Source organism: Theropithecus gelada, chromosome 1, assembly GCF_003255815.1.
Source record: "Theropithecus gelada isolate Dixy chromosome 1, Tgel_1.0, whole genome shotgun sequence".
Taxonomy (NCBI): Eukaryota; Metazoa; Chordata; class Mammalia; order Primates; family Cercopithecidae; genus Theropithecus; species Theropithecus gelada.
In genome coordinates this window covers 43,571,059-43,590,989 of record NC_037668.1, presented here as the reverse complement: position 1 = coordinate 43,590,989, position 19,931 = coordinate 43,571,059, and the positions used below count along the sequence as shown (strand labels likewise).

The 19,931-nt window shown below is 59.1% G+C and overlaps 3 protein-coding genes and 1 long non-coding RNA gene across 5 annotated transcripts in view; 1 reads left to right on the top strand and 3 right to left on the bottom strand.

The window, feature by feature from the left end:
- The first annotated feature begins 1,943 nt into the window (after positions 1-1,943).
- On the top strand, positions 1,944-11,617 carry LOC112635800. The gene is made up of 2 exons (XR_003122091.1): positions 1,944-2,402; positions 11,446-11,617. It is a non-coding gene; the product is annotated as an uncharacterized LOC112635800 (long non-coding RNA).
- Positions 3,969-9,233, bottom strand: TMEM82 (transmembrane protein 82). Its single transcript, XM_025403863.1, has 6 exons — positions 9,098-9,233; positions 8,827-8,899; positions 8,540-8,714; positions 7,162-7,582; positions 4,706-4,893; positions 3,969-4,220 (listed from the first exon to the last, which is right to left on the bottom strand). The coding sequence occupies exons 1-6, from the start codon at positions 9,183-9,185 to the stop codon at positions 4,134-4,136; spliced, it is 1,032 nt and encodes a 343-aa protein (XP_025259648.1). The 5' UTR covers positions 9,186-9,233; the 3' UTR covers positions 3,969-4,133.
- SLC25A34 (solute carrier family 25 member 34) lies at positions 10,278-15,416 on the bottom strand. The gene is made up of 5 exons (XM_025403874.1): positions 14,847-15,416; positions 13,680-13,745; positions 13,429-13,581; positions 12,946-13,080; positions 10,278-12,449 (listed from the first exon to the last, which is right to left on the bottom strand). The coding sequence occupies exons 1-5, from the start codon at positions 15,264-15,266 to the stop codon at positions 12,267-12,269; spliced, it is 957 nt and encodes a 318-aa protein (XP_025259659.1). The 5' UTR covers positions 15,267-15,416; the 3' UTR covers positions 10,278-12,266.
- A 1,612-nt stretch (positions 15,417-17,028) lies between these two features.
- PLEKHM2 (pleckstrin homology and RUN domain containing M2) overlaps positions 17,029-19,931 on the bottom strand; it is a 51,291-nt gene continuing 48,388 nt past the window's right edge. For both annotated transcript variants that reach the window (XM_025381293.1, XM_025381291.1), the window contains 4 exons: positions 19,739-19,898; positions 19,275-19,454; positions 19,077-19,193; positions 17,029-17,999 (listed from right to left, as the gene is read on the bottom strand). In XM_025381293.1, the coding sequence (XP_025237078.1) occupies positions 17,862-17,999; positions 19,077-19,193; positions 19,275-19,454; positions 19,739-19,898 (595 nt within the window). In that variant the 3' untranslated portion in view covers positions 17,029-17,861. The remainder of the gene's footprint in view (positions 18,000-19,076; positions 19,194-19,274; positions 19,455-19,738; positions 19,899-19,931) is intronic.

Sequence of the window (19,931 nt, the reverse complement as noted above, 5' to 3'; positions counted from 1 at the left end):
CGCCTCAGGGCAACGCAATCCAAAGCCTCGCCCAGCACTCCAGGCCCTGCCGCTCCACCCTCTCGGGCTCTGTCACCCAGGCTGGAGTGCAGTGGTGCGATCTGGGCTCACTGCAACCTTCGCTCCTGGGTTCAAGCAGTTCTCTGCCTCAGCCTCCCAAGTAGCTGGGATTACAGGCACCCGCCACCACACCTGGCTAATTCTGGAATCTCTAGTAGAGACGGGGTTTCACCGTCTTGGCCAGGCTGGTCTTGAATTCCTGACCTCGTGATCCACCCACCTCAGCCTCCCAAAGTGCTGGGATTACAGGCGTGTGCCACTGTGCCCTGCTCTACCACCTTCCTAAATCCCCTGGCCTGTTCCTGCCACAAGGCCCTTGCTGAGCTGGGAAGTTCTTCCCTCCGCTGTTTGCTTGGTTGTCCCCTGACTCTTCAGGTCTCTGCTCCAATGCCCCCTCCTCACAGGAGCCCTCCATGGACGGCAGCTTCTGAGATGTCCCCAGGATCCCCACCTCCTGGGATCCATGCCCTCCCCTCGGGTGGGTGGGACCTGGGGACCTCTCCTCAGCGATAGACTGTGACCAAAACAATAGGATGTCACTTTCAGCCTTGAGACAAAAAGAGCGCAGCGGCGTGGGCTTGCTTCTCCTCCACCCCTGTCCCTGGCCGGCTCTGAGGAAAGCCAGCTGCCACCCTGTAGGGCTGCCCTGCAGGAGGCCCACGTGGCAAGGAAGAAGGGAGGCCCCTGGGCCTTAAGATGACTCCACAGCCTCGGTGACACCTTGACAGCAGCCCTGAGACATAGGACCTGGCTCAGCAGCACCCGGATCCCTGACCCACAGAAAGAGCAAGACGATCGATGTCTGTTGTTTTAAACTCTTCAAGTTTGGGGGTAATTTGTGACGCAGCTGTAGATAACAAATACACCTTCTGTCACTCCTGCCCGCCCCACCCACCCCCCGTCATCACTCTGTCCCCTGACCCGGCTTTAATTTTGTTTGTTTTGAGACAGAGTCTCACTCTGATATCCGGCTGAAGTGCAGTGGCATGATCTCAGTTCACTACAACCTCCGCCTCCCGGGTTCAAGCGATTCTCCTGCCTCAGCCTCCCAAGTAGCTGGGATTACAGGCATGCGCCACCACACCTAGCTAATTTTGTATTTTTAGTAGATCCGGTGTTTCTCCATGTTGGTCAGGCTGGTCTCGAACTCCTGGCCTCAAGCGATCCACCCGCCTCAGCCTCCCGAAATGCTGGGATTACAGGCTTGAGCTACCACGCCCAGCCTCCGGCTTTACTTTTCTTTGCACATTTTGTGGAGGGGAACCTCCCTTACTCCTCCCAGCATCCCCAATGCCAGCCTAATGCCTGGCTCCACACAGCTACTCAGTGATGACTTACTGAATGAATGAATGGGTGAAGAAACGCAAGGCCTCAGAAAGAAAACGCCAGAGCTCAGAAAAGCCAGAAGTAGGGGGCTTAGGACGGGGAGACCAGCTTACCCCAATCCCAGCCGCCCAGGGGTCACTACCCACTTTACGCAGGGCCTAGGGACACCCGTCCCCAACCTCTTCAGCACGATGTTGCCCTGACCCTAGGATCTTGGTCCTGGAGGTCAGCGCCCAGGGGTCAGGCTCTTAGGGTCCCCATGAGGTACTGGTCCCAGCCTCATGCTTTGCCCAGACCACACAATTTGGATTGTCCTATGCCTGCTGGACTTCAGGCCTATTTTTCTCCATTTGGTGTGGAGATTTGCTAAATGCCTCATTTAGAGTGAGCTCATTTTATGCCCTTGTCAGTATTTTCACGAAAATATTTCGATAAGAAAATAATGCTATTCCAGCCCACGTGTCCTGATTTTTGTTTAGAAAACAATCCCTGTGCCCATAAAAAGGAAAGGACTGCTGAGTCCAGTCCCCTCCTGGTCCTGTCCCTAATGGGGCCCAGGCTGTGCCAGCGATCGAGAGGCTGAAGCACATTCCAGCAGAAACACTGGCCCCTGCTTGGAACCCAGAGCCCAGTCTGGGTCCGGCGAGGGCTGGCCCTGTGCCCACCTAGCTGAGCCATTTCCTCCCAGACTGGGGCACATTTCCTGCCCGGAGGGAACAGAGCGCATTCCCAGGCCGGGTGGACTGGGTCCTGTATTTGGGGGAGGGGATTCCAGAGGCATTTCCCCGACCCCAGCGACCACACCGTGGGATGAGAGGCCTGTCCTGGTGGTAGGGCTAGGAGCACGGTTCAAAGGGTGGGCTGGAGCTGTCCAAGGGGTGGCCATTCCTGGGGGAATGAGCTGAAACCATCCGGCCCAGCCTTGGGTGCAGCCTGCCCTGTATCCCAGGCGCGCTGAGCGTAGAGCGTTAAGGATCCTTGGGTCACCCCTGCCTGTCCCAAGCAGCAGTCTTCGGGTGAATGTGGTGCCTTTGTCAAGAGGGAGGGACCCATCAGAGCCTGGAATCCTCAAGGTGCCCTCTCCAGGCCTCCCCTCCTCCCTAATGCCTTCCTGGCCACCCCCACACCTCTCAAACCTCCTCCAGAAAGACCACTGGCTGGGAGGCTCCTTTGCCCTGTGGGGCTTCCCCTAGGAAAGGGCCCTGAGGTGCAGCCCTGGATCCCCATAGAATCAAAGGGCCCTGGGGGCTGGGGCTGGGCTCCCTTGCGCCAAGGTGGCTGCAACCACATTTCAGAGCCTGCTGGTAATGGAGCCATATTTCTCATCTCTGTTAAACAGTTTCCCTGGCCCCAGATTTTCAACAAAGAGAGGGTAGCAGGCAGCATTCAAAGCACTTGAGTCTGGGGGCCAGGCCACCTGGATTCAAATCCTAGCTTTGCTACTTAATGCCTGTGCGCCCTTGAGCAAGTCACTTAACCTTGGTGAGCCTCAGTTTCTGACTCCGTAAAAAGGGATAACAGGACCTGCCTCTTGGGGCAGATGTCAAAAAGAAATGAAACAGGGAAAGTACCCGGCACATGGCAGTGGTCATTCTTCTGCCAGGCTCAGAGAGGGGCAGTGGCTTGTCCAAGATCACACAGAGGGTAGGCAGAGGAGCTGGTACCCAACCCTTTGGCCTTCCTGAGCTGGGCCCTGAACGGGCTGAGATGGGAAAGATGCTCATGGCCTTCAAGAAGTCAGGGTTGGTGCTGGGGACCACAGAGCACCCAGCAGAGGCCTGGTCAGCATTGTGCGTCCTTCAGCTGTTTCCCAGCCTGGGATGGGAGAGGACATGGCTGCTATCCACCCAAGACTGTAGGTGGGTGCCAGACCAAGTGTCCATGCCCGCCGTCCCCCTCACCTCCTCGCCACTCTACCCGGTTCTCTACCCAGAATGGTTTTTCTCAGTCTGCAAGGAGCCATGTCCCCCAGGGGACCCAGCCCGGGCCAGCCTGAGGCACATATCCCAGGACCTGTTAGAAGAGCTGTGTCGCCTCAGAAAAGCCTCTTTCTCTCTCTCTGTGTTTGTGATTATTCTTTTTTGTTGTTGTTTTGTTTCTGAGACAGAGTCTTGCTGTGTTGCCCAGGCTGGAGTGCGGTGGCACGATCTCGGCTCACTGCAACCTCTGCCTCCCGGGTTCAAGCAGTTCTCCTGACTCAGCCTCCTCAGTAGCTAGGATTACAGGCATGAGCCACCATGCCCAGCTAACTTTTGTATTTTTGGTAGAGACAGGGTTTCACCATCTTGGCCAGGCTGGTCTCAGGTGATCCGCCGGCCTTAGCCTCCTAAAGTATTGGGATTACAGGCATGAGCCACCACGCCTGGCCTCTGTGTGTTCGTGATTCTAAGCACAGGTGGAGAAAGTCATTGTCTTTATTGTCCATGGAAAAGGGAAGGCAGACCAGTAAAGGGGGAGCCCTCCTGAGGATGCACCCCCCACCCCTGCCCAGCAAGGCAGGTCTGAGGGGCTGCATCATTGCCCACCCTGAGAAAAAGAGGGTTCAACCAGGGGCCCCCAGGTGTCCCCTCTCCAGAGGCTCCCATTGCCAAATCCTGCCTTCCCTTCTCAGGGCTCCTAGGGCCTGCGTTGAGCTCCGGGCAGGGGGCCAGCCCTGCCACTCTGCCTCCAGGCATCGCCCTGGGGTCAAGGCCTCGAAGGTCAGGCTGGTGGGCTTGAGACAGACTCCAGATCCTCCCTGAGGCAGGTCAGGAGGGGGCCGAACTCTGGGACTGGGGTGCTGAGGGCAGGGGCTGGCTTGGTGTTGACACTGGAGGCCTCTGGGATGGAAAATCCTGAGGAAAGGCATTGAGAATGACACCACCCATTCACCCATCCCCCTGGGGGCCTTGGGCCTCTAGTGACCCGGGCACTTCCTCCCACTTGGGCCTCTGGGTTGCTGCTGGAGAGGGCTGTGGACAGGGTAGGGGGTGCTGGTGACCTGGAGGATAGCCCTGGCCTGGTGACAGAGGGTGGGAGAGGTGATTCTAGCTCCCTCTGCCCCTGACCCCCAACAGAGGTCACCCTGGCTCTGTCTTTGTTTTTGGAGACAGAGTCTCACTCTGTTGTCCGGGCTGGAGTGCAGTGGCACGATCTTGGCTCACTGCAACCTCTGCCTCCTGGGTTCAAGTGATTCTCAGGCCTCAGCCTCCTGAGTATTTGGGATTACAGGTGTGAACGACCGTGCCCAGCTGGCTCTTCTTAAACTTGAGCCTCTTGAGGCACCTGGGCTGTTTGAAGCAGGGATTGTCTGCGGGACACATTGGATGGGGGTGCCCACCTGTATCTGGCAGAGGTCAAGCAGGGTGCGGACACCCGCCAGACACCAGAGCTCGCCCAGCAGGGAGATGAGGATGCCCAGCAGGTCCAGCCAGCGGCCCACGGTCAGCAGCAGCACGAAGAGGCCACCCATGCGCACCAGCACCGTCTGCACTTTGCTCTTCAGGCCAGGGTGCTGCCGCTGCTCCTCTGTGGAATGCGGGTGCCTGTCACCGTCCGACCCCACACCCCGCACTGGGCCTCCCGGTTCCCTGACCCACCCTCCACAGGACAAGCCTTTCGCTCCATGCAGCCCTCCTCCCATCACAACCTCCTGGTCCCCACCCCTGCTCCGAGTATCTGCAGGGCACCAGGCGCTCTGCCTCCAGGACTCACTGCCCAGCCCACAAGCCTCCCACTGGTGCAGGCCAGAACCCCGCAGCTGCGCAGCCTCGCAGTGGCAGGAGTTGGCCTGACTCCTCTCTTTGCTGCACACCCGCCTCTAGTCCCTCAGTCAGCCCTGGCAACTCCTTCTGCCAAGCACATTCCCAGCTGAGCACCTCTCATCACCCCCATGGACCCACCCGGGCTCAACGACCACCTCCCTCTTTCCAAGAAGTTTCCTTGCCAGACTCCTGGCTTCTGTTCTTTTTTTTTTTTTGGAGTGGAGTGCAGTGGCACGATCTTGGCTCACTGCAACCTCCGCCTCCCAGGTTCAAGCGATTCTCCTGCTGAGTAGCTGGGATTACAGGCGCACACCACCACACCCATCTAATTTTTTGCATTTTTAGTAGAGACAGGGTTTTGCCATGTTGGCCAGGCTGGTTTTGAACTCCTGACCTCAAGTGATCCGTCTGCCTCAGCCTCCGAAAGTGTTGTGATTACAGGCGTGAGCCACCACGCCCAGCCCCGTTCTTTTTGTTTGTTTGTTTTTTGAGACAGAGTCCAGCTATTCGGGAGGCTGAGGCAGGAGAGTTGCTTGAACTCAGAGTTGGAGGTTGCAGTGAGCCGAGATCGTGCCACTGCACTCCAGCCTGGGCAACAGAGCAAGACTCCATCCCAAAACAAAACAAAATAGCAACAATGAAAACCCCTGCAGTAGGCTGGGCACGGTGGCTCATGCCTGTAATCCCAACATTTTGGGAGGCTGAGGTAGGTGGATTGCTTGAGCCCAACAGTTCAAGACCTGCCTGGGCAACATGGCAAGACCCTTTTTTTTTTTTTTTTTTTTTTGAGACGGAGTTTCATTCCTGTTGCCCAGGCTGGAGTACAATGGTGCAGTCTTGGCTCACTGCAACCTCCACCTCCCTGGTTCAAGCAATTCTGCCTCAGCCTCCCAAGTAGCTGGGATTACAGGCACCTGCCACCACACCTGGCTAATTTTTATATTTTTAGTAGAGACGGGGTTTCACCACATTGGCCAAGCTGGTCTCGAACTCCTGACCTCAGGTGATCCACCTGCCTTGGCCCCCCAAAGTGCTGGGATTACAGGCGTGAGTCACCACGCCCGGCCAAGACCCTTTCTTTCTTTCCTTTCTTTCCTTTCTCTCTTTCTCTCTTTCTTTCTTTCTTTTTTTTCTTTCTTTCGAGACCGAATCTCTCTCTGTCACCCAGGCTGGAGTGCAGTGGTTTGATCCTGGCTCACTGCAACCTCCACTTCTTGGGTTCAAGCGATTCTTGTGCCTCAGCCTCCCTAGTAGCTGGATTACAGGCACAGACCACCACACTGGGCTAATTTTGTATTTTTAGTACAGGCAGGGTTTTACCATGTTGGTAGGCTGGTCTTGAACTCCTGACCTCTCAGCCTCCCAAAGTGCAGAGATTACAGGCATCTGTGCCTGGCTGACCCCTTCTCTACAAAAAATAAAATTAGCCTGGCACAGAGGTGTGTGTCTGTAATCCCCACAATTTGGGAGGCCGAGGCGGGAGTTACGCTCTTGTTGCTCAGGCTGGAGCACAATGGCACGATCTAGGCCACCAAGCAAGACCCTGTCTCAAAAAAACAGAAAAGCAAAACAAAACAAAAACACAAACAACCTTGTACAGTGGCCTCTCGTCAGGCTTCCCTGCCTGGCTGATGAGGGCTCTCCAACGGGCCCCTTCGAACCTGGCCAGCCTCACCCCTTCCCTGTGCCCTTGGGGTGACAGCCACACTGACTCCTGTGGCTTGTTTGGTGCTGCCATGCCCTCTCTCCCCTCTGGGCATTGACACATGCGGTTCTCTCTGTCCAAGATTCCCTTCCCTGCCTCACTTCTCTTAGGGATCTCTGCTCATCCTTCAAGGCCCAATCTAAAGGCTACCCCCTCAGGGTGCCCACAGCATGCTGCTTCTCTGCGCTGCCCCTGCCACACAGCCTCTGTCCTGACCAGGCTCTCTAGGATGACAAGAATGAGGACTGACAGCTGTCGGCCTCCCAGGAGCCTGGCCCAGACAGAGGAATGTGCGTGGATGGAATGGACGGGCCCCGCAGGGCTCACCCTGCATGTAGATGACCAGCAGCGTGTAGCAGATGGTGAGCGGCGTCCAGAACCGCACGGCCTCCGAGGTGGTCAGGAAGTCCTGGTTGATGAGGGCCACAGCTGCCAGGTCACCCACGGCAAAGGCCACAGCCAGGGCGCGGCCCAGCAGCTGGGGGAGGCCGTGCGCACCGGCCAGCAGGCCCAGGCACACCCCACAGTAGTGCTGGCTGCTGTGCAGCTCGTAGAGGCGGCAGACATGGCAGCGGAGGCGCCGGGCACCCAGACCCAGAAGCGTGGCCAGCCCGAGGCTCAGCAGCAGGTTCAGCGTGCGGTGAGGGGCGCCGTCCTGCAGGAAGCTCAGGCCACAGGTCAGCCCGCAGCCCAGCGAGTACTGGCACAGCAGGTAAAGCTGCAGCCTCTCGGCAGCACCCCGGGAGCCCTGTGGGGAGCGCAGAAGAGGGGCCAAGATGTGGGGGCTGCCTCACTACAGCTGCTGCCCGCCACAGGAGGCCGGAGCCTGAAGGGACCTTGGGGATGGTTCCTGAAGGGGCCACATCGGCGTCAGATGAAGCCCTAGGGGATCATCTCTCTCACCTTAATTTCTATCGTGGTTTTTTTTTTTGAGACAGTCTTGCTCTGTCACCCAGGCTGGAGTGCAGTAGCTCAATCTCCGCTCACTGAAACCTCCGCCTCCTGAGTTCAAGTGATTCTCCTGCCTCAGCCTCCCAAGTAGCTGGGATCACAGGCATGTGCCCCCGCGCCCAGCTAATCTGTTTGTGTTTGTTTTTGTTTTTGTTTTTGTTTTGATAGGGTTTCTCCATGTTGGCCAGGCTTGTCTTGAAATCCTAACCTCAGGTGATCTGACCGCCTCAGCCTCCCAAAGTGCTGGGATCACAGGCGTAAGCCACCGCGCCCGGCCTCCAATCACGTCTTAGTACTTGGGGCCCATCTGTTAGCTGAAGGGTGGTGGTTCAGAGACTCAGAGACCTGGGTCCAAAGCCTGACTCTACCTGTTGACCATAAACAAGCCACATACTCTCTGAGCCTTAGTTTCCCCATCTGTGAAATGGGGAATCAGAGCAAACCTTTACTCCTGTGGCTGCGAGGATTCCATAATGCACACAGCGCACTTGGTGCAGGGCCTGGCATTCGGGGAGCCGGATCTACAGGAGCTGTCACTCTTGTCTTCTTGGGACTGGGACTGTATCCCCTGTGAGTGTTGCTGCTTCAGCAGCCAAACCCGAGGGCGCAACCTGCAGCCTCTGTTCCCAGTCTTACGGAAAATACAGCGAACAGGCTGGGATGCTGGACCTGGGCTCTGCTGCCCACGTTCCGGTGGTGAGTCTGGGCTCTGGGCTGGGGAGTGATCCACCCACTGCCTTCCCAGAGGCCTCACCTTGTCCAATGACAGCAGCGTGGACACGGCCCGGAGGGAGAACTCGAGCACCACGAGGGCAGCCACCCGGGACCCCACGACCGTCAGAAACAGGGCCAGCCCTGCCAGGTGCACTGTTTCCAGCGAGGCCCACTGGGCCCGAAGCCGCTCCTTTTCGGGCCACCGCTGCGGGTCACTGTGGGGACAGAATGGGTGTGGGCAGGGGTGCAGAACTGCCACCCTCGACCCCTGGTGGGGGTCCCCGTACCCCCAGCCACATTCCCTGTGGGGATGAGGTGGGAACTCACTTGGCACAGCCCACGAAGAAGTAAACTTTCAGGAGGCTGTTCAGGACCAAGACTCCAAGGGCCCCGATCAGGCCTGAGGGGGCAGGAGGGAGGCAGCAAGGCAGCGAGGCAGCATGCAGGGGTGTTAAGAGGGCAGGCTTGGTTGGTAGATTCAGAGGAGGGGGCGGCCAAGGGTCAGGGGTGGCGGGAGACCAGGTGGGTGGGGTCCACCCTGCACTGCAAAGAGCTGGAAGGGGGCGGGGCCAAGGCAGGAATGGGGCGAGGTGCTCACCTTGCAGGAGGGAGTGGAGGAGGCTAGAACCCCACTCGAGGGAGGGGAGGCCGGGGAACCAGGAGGGGAGGGATGGCAGGGAGAACATGGCAGCCCTGGAACGGCCAGGTCTGCGCAAGGACAGACCTACGTCACTGGGCAAAGGTGTCAGTGGAGGGAAGGAGAGAGGCTGGGAGGGGTCAAAGGCCCAGGGGAGGGGAGGGGAGGGGAGGAGAGCCAGGGGTGTTAACCCTTTGAGGCCCAGAAGGGCAAGGTCCCAGCTCCAAGGGACAGGTGTCTCTGGGCTGGTCTGTGGTCTCTGTCCCTGCTAAAAGTCTGGCATCCACTTTACTTGAAATCTTCCTTGAGGGAGGCCAGGCGCAGGGGCTCACACCTGTAATCCCAGCACTTTGGGAGCCCGAGGCAGGTGGATCACGAGATCGGGAGTTCGAGACCAGCCTAACCAATATGGTGAACCCATCTCTACTAAAAATACAAAAAATTAGCTGGGCGTGGTGGCAGGCACCTGTAATCCCAGCTACTCTGGAGGCTGAGGCAGGAGAATGGCTTGAACCCAGGAGGCGGAGGTTGCAGTGAGCCGAGATCACGCCATTGCACTCCAGCCTGGGCAACAGAGCAAGACTCTGTCTCAGAAAAAAGAAAGAAAGAAAGAAATCTTCCTTGAGGACTTGGACCACCCAATGCCCCTTCGAAGCCCCAGGCTCCATCTGTCTTGCCCAGCCTTAGGTGTGGGTCCTTCCTCTCGCAGCCTGAAGTGTGGGCTCTGCTCCTTCAGCCCAGGGTCTGAGAGTAGGGACTTTATCCCCCCATAGCTAGAGATCAGCAGTGCCCTCTCAGCCTGAGGTCTGGGGCTGTCTTCCCCCACAGCCAGAGGTCAGCTCGGCCTGCTTTTTGTAAGGTCTGGTTCCAGCTTCCCAAAGCCTTCCGTCCGGCTCTGACCTGGTGTGGAATCTCCCTTAGCCCGAGCCCACCTGAGCCTTCTCCTCCCACAGACCAGGGCCGCACTTCTTGATGCTCCTCCCTGGTCCACTAGGTGGCAGACCTCACCTGGGTCCAGCAGGGCGGGGCTGAACAGGTGGATACGGCTCCCATCCTGCTTTCACAAACAGAAAGGGCAGAGGGAGCAGAAGGTGGGGGTCAGGGATAGGGGAGACTGAGACTGGCCACAGAGGGGGTTCGCTGAAGTAAACAAAATATAAAACTTTATTGGTTTGGAGTGTGCAGTAGCAGGTGTTCCTGGCAACAACCCTTACAGACTTGGGGTGTGGCTGGGAGGGCAGGTGGGGCTGCTTGGCAGCAGTGCTGCCCCTGCCAGGGAGTTGGTGTCCATCTCTGCAGTGCGAAGGTTGGTGCAGCGTTGAGAGCACACCCATGGGGAGTGGTGCTCAGTCTAGAGAAAGGGCCCAGGGTCTGCTGCTGGCCCTGCCACATTGCTTCCCTTTCCCGGGCCTCAGTACCCTCATCTGAACAATGGGCACTCGGAGTTCCTTTCAGGCTTGTCAGGATATGTGCAAATGCCCACAGTGCAGGCTGCTGGGAGGCCTTCCGTGAGAGCCCTTAGATGATGTTGGCTGAGGCCGGGCGTGGTGGCTCACACCTGTAATCCCAGCACTTTTGGAGGCTGAGGTGAGCAGCAAGGTCAAGAGTTCAAGAGGCACCTGGCCAACACAGTGAAAGCCCATCTCTACTAAAAATGCAAAATTAGCTGGGCATGGTGGTGCACGCCTGTAGTCCCAGCAACTCGGGAGGCTGAGGCAGGAGAATCACTTGAACCTGGGAGGTGGAGGTTGTGGTGAGCCGAGATTGCACCACTGCACTCCAGCCTGAGCAACAAAGCGAGATTCCATCTCAAAAAAAAAAAAAAAAAAGAGAGATGATGGTGGCTGAACTGCAGCCCCTACAAATGTGCATGTTGAAGTCCTACCCCCTAGTAGCTCAGGATGTGACTGCATATGGAGATAGGCTCTTGACAGAGATAATTAAGTTAAAATTGGGCCAAATGAGGTGGCTCATGCCTGTAATCCCAGCACTTTGGGAGGCTGAGGCCAGTGGATCACTTGAGGTCAGGAGTTCGAGACCAGTCTGGCCAACATGGCGAAACCCCGTCTCTACTAAAGATACAAAAATTAGCCAGGTGTGGTGGCAGGCACCTGTAGTCCCAGCTACTCGGGAGGCTGAGGCAGGAGAATTGCTTGAACCTGGGAGGCCAAGGTTGCAGTGAACTGAGATCATGCCACTGCACTCCAGCTTGGGTGACAGAGCGAGACTTCATCTCAAAAAAAAAAAAAAAAATTAAAGTGGGGTCATGAGGGCGGGCCCTAAGCCAACATGATTTGTGTCCTTATAAGAGGAGGAGATCAGGACCCAGACGCACATCAAGGGACCACCATGTGCAGACACAGGGAGAAGGCGGCATCTGCAAGCCACGGACAGAAGCCTCCGAAGAAACCAGCCTGCTGACAGCTTGGTCTCCAGCATCCAGCCTCCAGAACCGTGAGAAAATACATTCCTATTCTCTAAGTTGCCCCGTATGTGGTTCTTTGCTACAGATGCCCCGGCAAATAAGGCAGGTGACGATGCCACAGCCTCCTGGTGCACCCCAGCTCTTGCCATGGCACAGCAACCCCTACGAGCAGTCCAGACCCATGGGTCTGTCACAGTCACGCACTTGTCAAGCGCATAGGTCTGGGGTGAGCAGGGCTAAGCTCCAGTCTTGGCTCTACCACTTCAAAATTGTGTAGCTGTGGTCAAAGCCACATCACCACTCTCAGCCTTGGCTTTCTGATGGTAAAAGAGGTAAAAGTGCCGGCCTCGCGCTGCTGTCTGAGGCCTAAGTGAGCCGATGTGTGTAAGTTACTGGGCCTATGCCGTGTGCATGCCTGCAGCAGTTGCTATAACTGAGTAAGGCTCTGGGATGCGGTGACCCAGTACACCGTACGGAGAAAGAAGAGAACTGTCTGGAAGATAGAATGGGTGGTAACTTGGAGTGGATGCTCTGGCCCTGGATGGGCCAAGGGGCTGAGTGGACCAGAGCTGTCCACACTCTCCCGGGGCCTCTGGCAAGGCCCGGGCCCATGGCCCGCCCTGGGACAGCCAGTTGTGCTGGAGCAGGCCCTCACTTCCGGCCAAGTGCCGAGCCATGTCAGGATGTGGGAGTGAGGGCCGCCGTCTAGGTGCCCTGGTGCTGGGCCCGCCCAGCCAGTTTCCGAAGCTCGTCCCAGAAGAGCATGCTGAGGATAGTATGGGGACCCAGGCGCAGGTAGGCGGGGGCCAGGCCCTTGTAGAGCGCCAGGGGTCCCTCTTGCCGCCAGATCTTCACCATGCAGTCGGTGAGGCCCCCATAGAGCTGGCCCTGGGGAAACACATGGGGTGAGTGTTACTACAGGGGCCGTGAGGCCGTGGCTGGCACCACGTCTCGGCACACGGGTCAGTTTCACCCCCACACACCCTATGGACAGCGCGTCTGTATTGGGCACATGTGTGAGGCTGCGGTGCCATGAGAAGGCTGTAGGATCAGGCCTGGATTCCAGTTCTGGCTCCCCCACTTACCAGCTGGGGGAACTCGTGCAAGTCACTTGATCTGTCTGAGCCTCAGTTTCCTCATCAGGAAGATGAATGTGATTTTAAGGATGGAATAAAATCCAGATGTGAAAGTGCTTAGCCTGTGCTTGGGACATGGGAGCTCAGCAAACAAGCCCAGTTAATGTGTTTGCAGGCATGGCCTGTGTGTGCATGTCTCTGGCTGTGCATGTGTGAGAGTGTGTGAGTGTGTGTGTGTGAGTGTGTGTGTGTGTGTCGGGGGGTGCTCCCAGCTCCCCACATCCTCCCCTAGACCCACTCCTGCTCACCCTGCCAGCTCTGTCCACCGGCTGATTGTATAGCCGTGTGCTGACCACATCGAAGGGGGTCATGGCGACAACCACGGCTATGCTGCTAATCATGCCTCCCGCCAGGGCCACCAGCCAGCTGTCCTCCGGGAGCCACTGTGGGGATGGCACAGGTGGGGACCCCTGCATCTGCCCTCTACCCACCCACGTGGTGCCCTCCCGGCCTCCTACCACACAGGGGCTGAAAGGGCTCCAGAAAGGGGAGCAGATGGGGCCCCTCCCACCATCCCCCAGCCCTGCCACCCTGAACTCCTTCTCAGCTTTGGGGTTCCCTGCTGACCCCCCACTCCTGCTGGTACCAAGGGTCAGAGTCACGACTCTGAGGGCAGAGGCAGGGCCCCATCTGTTGCCACCCCCTGGTCTTCCCTGTGTGGAAGGAGGCAGGTGGTCCCCCTCAGTCCCGTGTGTCTCTGTAGGTAGGCACAGGTGTCCCCAGCTCCTCACCTGTTGCTTCTGCACCCAGGCCTTGGCAGAGGTGAAGGTGGCCAGCTGAGCAGCTGAGCCCACCATGACTCGGGGCACAGCCCCACCAACGCCCTGCCACAGCCCCAGCAGCCCTTGCTGCCGCCAGATGGTCTCCAAGGCACCCAGGACAGTCTGTGGGGAGAGGGCACGGGGTCACTGGCCACCCGTGCCCAGGCTGGGAGCATGCCCAATCCGTGCCCCTAGGGAGCTCTGAGAGTGGCAGGCCTCACCTGGTGATTGTGCTGGTGTCCCACAGCCATCGCGGCCACTGTCTGGGCTTGCAGCTGTGTTTTGATCTGTAGGAGCAGAGGGGACATGGGGTGTGGGGATGGAGCCTGGGAGAGCCAGGATGAGCTGTGTGTGTTGAGGGCGCCCCCGCCCCCGTGCCCCTGAAACTCAGAGCTCTGTGGTCCCTAGCCTGAGGCTTAGGGGTCATGTGAAATAGGGTTGAGGTGCAGCTCTGGGGTCGGCCTGGGTTTTGCATCTCAGTGTGACTTGGAGCAAGTTACTTAACCTTCTCTGGACTTCAATTCTGTCACGGTTGGAAAGCTGTTCTGCGGATTAAGTGAGACAGTGACTCCCCAGCACCAGCCAAGGACAAGGCAAGCCTTTGTTCAAGGGTAGCTTTTTTCTTTTTCTTTCTTTCTCTTTTTTTTTTTTTTTTTTTTGAGACAGAGTCTTGCTCTGTTGCCCAGGCTGAAGTGCAGTGCCACGATCTCGGCTCACTGCAACCTCTGCCAGCCGGGCTCAAGCGATTCTCCTGCCTCAGCCTCCCCAGTAGCTGGCATTACAGGCATGCATCACCACGCCCAGCTAATTTTTGTGCTTTTTAGTAGAGACGGGGTTTCTCCATGTTGACCAGGCTGGTCTCAAACTCCTGACCTCAGGTGATCTGCCCGCCTTGGCCTCCCAAAGTGTTGGGATTACAGGCGTGAGCCACCGCGCCCAGCCAAGGGTAGCTTTTTTCAAAACATTTTAAAAAAATTTTTTATTTGTTTTGGGCGGCCCTGAGGCGTCCCTGCAGAGTGCACGTGAGGAGGAGGCCCTCAAGGGGAGCTTTTATTCTTATTGTACACGAGGCCGCACAGGAAGAGAAGTAACCAAGCCAGGATTTGAGCCAGCATATCTGCCACGCTCTGCCCCCTCGCCTGGCTCAGGACCAGTGGGGCAGGGTCCCCAGGAGAGCATGGATCAGAGCAAGGCCCTGGTGCCCTGGGCTAAGGGGCAGATTCCAGGCCTGGGCTAAGATGTTCCAGGGGGCAGCCCCACCCAGGCTGCCCCACCCCATCCAGGCTGCCCCACCCCACCCAGGTCCACTGAGCCCAGCCTTTGGAGGCCGCAGGGTCCCTGCAGGAGCTGGGTCATGGGATGGTGGAGGATGGAAACAAGCCACTCACCAGGTAAGCAGGGCTCCCCACGAAGGCTCCCAGTGCTCCTGCCACGGCTCCTGCAACCACAGTGCCACCTGGTTGCTGTGTGAGGCCAGCCTGGCATGCCAGGCTGTAGCAGTAGAAACGAACGCCATTCATGAGGCCTTGGTACAGAAGGCCAGCAGCCAGCCCCTTCTGCAGGCCCCACAGCCCGTCTACTCGGGCCACAGCAGCGACAGAGGCCATGAAGCCCCGGTAGGGCTGTGGGTAGGTGCCCCGGGCCTGCAGCTCCCCCTGCAGCTGCAGCCGCGTCTTCACCACCTCCAGGGGGTTGGTGAAGACACAGGCCAGGCAGCAGGCCGAGGCACCCAGCACCAGGTCCACTGCTGGGGGAACTGTCTCCATAGCCTCCGCGCCAGTGGCCTTCTGTGCCTGGGCCAGGTGCATGGCACAGGCCCTGTGGTGGTGGCGTTTAGGCTGTCTGTAACCTCGCAGGGCCACGGGGCTGGGGTTTGCAGGGGCCTGAGGCCATGTCTAGAGGGTAAGAGTCCTGGTCTGACAGGCCTGTGGCTGCCTGGAGTCCCTGGTCTATCTCAGCAGTCCACCTGTTCTGCTCAGCTGTTCCAGTGGTCTGCTGGAGCCTGAGACACGCCTCCACCGGCTGTGACCAATCCCAGCTGCTTCTGTGCTCACACCTGCCAGCCGAGGGCGGGCCTGGACCCTGGGATCTGGGGGAAAGGTCACTTGGGACTGGACGGAGAGCTTGGATAGGGAGAAGGTGCCAACCAGCTCAGGCTCCTCCTCCTGGTCTCCCTCTGGCCCTGGGTAAAGGGCTGGCACCCCTGCCTTGCCTCTGGCTTAGCCTGTCCAGCTTTGGCAGAGCCCTGGGCAGGGGGCAAGTGACTGGGAGGTCCCTGGCATGGGGTACATGGCCAACTCTGCCCCTGTCCCACTCTGCCCCTGATGTGCCCCTGGTGACTGACTTCCCCTTTCCAGGACTCAGTCTTCCAGTCTGGCTCCCACCGTCTATAGGCCCATGCTCAGCAGGGTCAGAAGTAGAGAAGGGCTCTGGAGCCCTGAGGGGAGGACTGGAATCCCAGGTGCGGCTCTTATGTGCGACCCTGGGCAAGTCACTTCGTCTCAGAGCTTCACTTTTTCTCCTTTGTAAAATGAAGACACTGACATCTACTCCAGAAGGTTCTGTGGAGGAGTGGCGATGAGAACAGTGTGCCTAGGTCAGTGCCACGCCTAATAAAAGGCACCCGCATTGCCTGCTGGCCCCCACCCCCACTGCCTCCAGCTCCTATGCCCCCCCTCACCGCTCCCAGGACTTCAGGGCGCCTGGGTGAGTAGGAGTTGAGGAGTGACCTCAGCTGGTAAGGACTTGCAGCCAGTCCTGCCCTCCTGCTGGGGGAGCCCCTCCTGGGCTGGGCAGGAGGCTCTGCTGCTCCCTGAAGGAATGGCCAGGCAGCCAGTGGGGCAGGAGGCGGCCCTTGGATGCCCTTTGTGCCTGCTGAGAAGAGAGCGCCACCTGGGCCAGCGGTCAGGTGTGTCTGCTCAGGCTGGGGCCGGCACCAGCATGCCCACTTTGGCCTCTGCCCCCAGACAGCTCTCTCCTGCCAGGCCACCCTCAATCACCCAAGGCCCAGTCCAAAGCAGAGGCAGAGCCACCCAGGCTGGAGTCCCATACCCACCTCCCGGGGTCCACCCCTTCCCTCCCAGGCCCTTGAGGCAGCCGTGCTGAGTGGCTTGAGGGCCTCGGGCTCCCGGCCTGGCGGGCTTGTCACCCTCTGGCCAGCCCCGGAGAGGACGGTGCAGCAAGAGGCAGCAGGAAAGCTTGGATCCTCCTGGCTTTGGGCCACTCACTCCCGGGGCTGTGGAGGCAGGAGTGTCCCGCCCCGGGATGGGCTGCAGATGGTGGGCGGTAGTGCAGATGTGCCCTGGGGCTTGAGCTGGTGGCTGCTCCTCCCCTGGCCGCTGTAGCAAACGGGAACAGGAGGGAGGGCAAAGGTCAGGCTGAGAAACTCCCAGGGCCTGAGGGCCTGCAGTGAGTCCACCCGGCAACTGTGGCTGATCTGGTTCTGCATATCCTGTGTGTCCCTCGTGTCAGGCACAGGGCAGGATGGAGGAAGGTTTGCAGAAAAGGGCCCAAGGGATTTGGAGACCTCCCTTCCCCTACCCTGCTCACAAAGGGCCAGTGACAAGCCTCGGCAATATAACATGTCTATTTTATTTTAAAAAACAAAACCCAAACCACCTGAGCCCTTCCCCAGGAGGCTCTGGACGAAACTCTAGGGAAGGGCCTGGCTCCAGCCAAGCAGGGGACAGTCAGAAGATGTCAACATGGATGCCAGGCTGGTGGGCTCTGCCCTTCTCCAAGCACCCCATCCACCCCTTTTGCTCCTTGGTGCTACAGGCACTGCCAGGTTGAAGGGAGAGGCAGGGCAGGACCGTGGGCATGCAGAGCCTCCTGGCAGCCAGGGAGGGCTGCCCGCCCCCTGCATCTGGCGAGGCAGGCAGCTGTGTGTGCGGTGATGGAGCTAGGAGGAGGAAGCATGCACAGACACCCCATGTTCCTGCTTCCCCACGCGGCCAGGAGAGTGTTCAAACACGAACAAGGATGGGTGGGCACTCAGGGCCCCAGCCCCCAACCCAGGAGAGGAAGAGGGGGCTCCCGCCCTCCTGGTTCTTTTGTTCTTCCTTAGATCGATGCTGTTCTCAGTGCCACTCGGCAGAGACTCTGCAGACTGAGGCAGAGGCCCGGGAGGAGGGCGTGCATCCGCAGAGCCCACAGGGCTCAGACCTTCTGCCCCCGGCGACCTCCGTTCACTACCTGTCGGGCAGGAGGCCCAGGGGTGCCGGGCACCTGATCTGGATCCCTGGAGTGGAGGGACCCTGTCTTAAGCCACACTCGGTTTTTTCTGCCGCCCGGGGCAGAGGTGGGCTGTAGGCTCCCGACAGTATGACGACAGCCGTGACAGTGTGCCTGTCGGTTGGCGTGCCTTCCTTTCCTGCCCACCAGGGACGCCAACCAGCTCTGCCTCAGCACCAGGGGTCTCGGGAGGCTCGGCCACGGCAGAGACTGTCGCTCCGCTGCCAGGCGCTGTGGATGAGGCTCAAGGCATCCTCGAATTTCTTCTTGTTGGAGGCTTCCTGGATCGCCGTGTGGGGGAGGTCCACCTGTGTCGAGGGCGTGCAGAGAACAGATGAGGGCTGCAGCAGTCTTCAGGGCTTGTGAGCACCATGCCTGGCTATGCCTTGGCCGCGGCGCCTGTCAGGCCCTCCCATACCTCCCTGGGAACAGCTTCCACGCTGCCAGTTTCTCCTGCTCTTGCCAGGGGCTTGAGCTGAGGATGGGGTGGTACCCGCTGAGCCCCCTCTTTCCTGGGAAGGCCCCAGCCCTCAGTATGGCCCAGCGAGGCAGGCGCTGCACTCTGGCTCTGCAGGGAGGTGGTCTGTCCTGAGCTGTTCTCTGCCTCCGGCTAGTCCAGGCTTCCACGGGGCTAGAGCACAGCACGTGCTCAAAACCCACTTGTGCAGGGCTCTTATGAGCGCCCTCCCACACTAGCGCTAAGCCTGGAGGGTAAGGAAGAGGGTACTGCCAATCTTGTGCCCCCACCATCTGAGCACAGCTGGAGGTCCACCACCATTCGTGCTGTTTGATTAGAACTGAGGTCAGGAATTAAGTTTCTTGGGTTCTATTTTCAGTTTCGGCCTCAGACTCGCTAGGAGTCAGGGTTTTGCCCCTTTGGTTCTAAGTTTTTGTGCCTGTCAGGTGTGTCTGCTCAGTCTGGGGCCGGCACCAACATGCCCACCTTGGCCTCTGCCCCCAGACAGCTCTCTCCTGCCAGGCCACCCTCAATCACCCAAGGCCCAGTCCAAACCAGAGGCAGAGCCACCCAGGCTGGAGTCCCACACCCACCTCCCGGGGCCCACCCCTTCCCTCCCAGGCCCTTGAGGCAGCAGTGCTGAGTGGCTTGAGGGCCTCCTGGCCTGGCAGGCTTGTCACCCTCTGGCCAGCCGAGGAGGGGACGGTACAGCAAGAGGCAGTAAGGACAGCGAGGACTCTCCTGGGTTTGTTTCAAGAGCAGCAGGCACTCACCCCCAGGTCTGAGGCAGGAGCACCCTGGTACATGGCTGTGCCCAGGACCCTAGAGGCAGGGCCAGGTCCTGGGAGCAGCTAGGGTTCGTCTCCCCAGGGAGTGGCTCCCACTCCACAGGGTCCCTGGCTAATGGGGTTCCTGGGCAGCTGGGTACCTGATAAATGGTTTTCCACCCAGAGTTCAGTGCAGACAGCAATCGGTCCAGTTCAGAAGTGCAGCTCAGGTAGATGACCCAGGGCGGAAGGAGCTGCTGGCTGTCCTGGGAGAACTCCTAGGGAGAGTCAGGCCCCTGGTGAGCAGTCAGAGCTTTCCTTCTGCAGGACCTGCATCCCCGCCCCCACCCCCAGCTCACCAAGACACAGTACTCCTTGCCCGGCTCAGTGGAGACAGCGCTGATGTCGCCCAGCTTGGCTGTGCCCAGAGAGCGGAAGAAGCTGGTCTGGCAGTCCTCATGGCACGTGAAGAGGCGGTCATCGGTGAGGACCAGGCAGCAGGGGATGCAGGGGCTGGGAGCTACGCCCTGAGGGATGACCTGGCAGCGGGGCAGGGGAGAGGCAGGCTGGGGCCTCCAGGGCTGGTCTGCACGAGAACTCCCCACTCCAGGGGACCCAGCCAGCCCTTCTGCTCTCCCTCCAGGGATCAGGAGTAGAGGTGGGGATGGGAGTGATGCCCCTGAGCTCCAGGGTCCATTCCTGGGCTGCCCCCTGCAGGCCTTGGCCCTCAGGTTGCTCTGTGACTCTGGGTTTAGAGATGGGACCCTGGGGGTCTGGGTGGGTGAGGCAGGCCAGGTGAGCAGTGGGGGCAGGCAAAGCTCACCCCTTTGGACACAGCCTGGCAGAGGTGCTGCATCCACTCGGCCATCTCGGCCTCACTCTCGGCACTCAGCTCCAGGCAGGGCCGGTCGGAGAGAATGACCTGGAAGGCGTGGGGCCGATCCGTGGTGTTGGCTCTCCGGCAGCCACCGCACTGCTCCCCCCTGGGCCAGAGGAGGAGGGTGAAACGGGAGCGA

Bases quoted from the DNA above. Each gene is read 5' to 3' on its own strand.
- TMEM82 (XM_025403863.1), bottom strand. From the start codon at position 9,185: ATGTTCTCCCTGCCATCCCTCCCCTCCTGGTTCCCCGGCCTCCCCTCC. The intron at 8,900-9,097 runs GTGAGCACCTCG...CTGCCCCCTCAG, and splicing joins CCTCCACTCCCTCCTGCAAG to GCCTGATCGGGGCCCTTGGA. The intron at 4,894-7,161 runs GTGAGCCCTGCG...CGCATTCCACAG, and splicing joins GCTGGTCATCTACATGCAGG to AGGAGCAGCGGCAGCACCCT.
- SLC25A34 (XM_025403874.1), bottom strand. From the start codon at position 15,266: ATGCACCTGGCCCAGGCACAGAAGGCCACTGGCGCGGAGGCTATGGAG. The intron at 13,582-13,679 runs GTGAGGCCTGCC...CTCTCCCCACAG, and splicing joins GACACCAGCACAATCACCAG to ACTGTCCTGGGTGCCTTGGA. The intron at 12,450-12,945 runs GTGAGCAGGAGT...GTGTTTCCCCAG, and splicing joins CGGTGGACAGAGCTGGCAGG to GGCCAGCTCTATGGGGGCCT.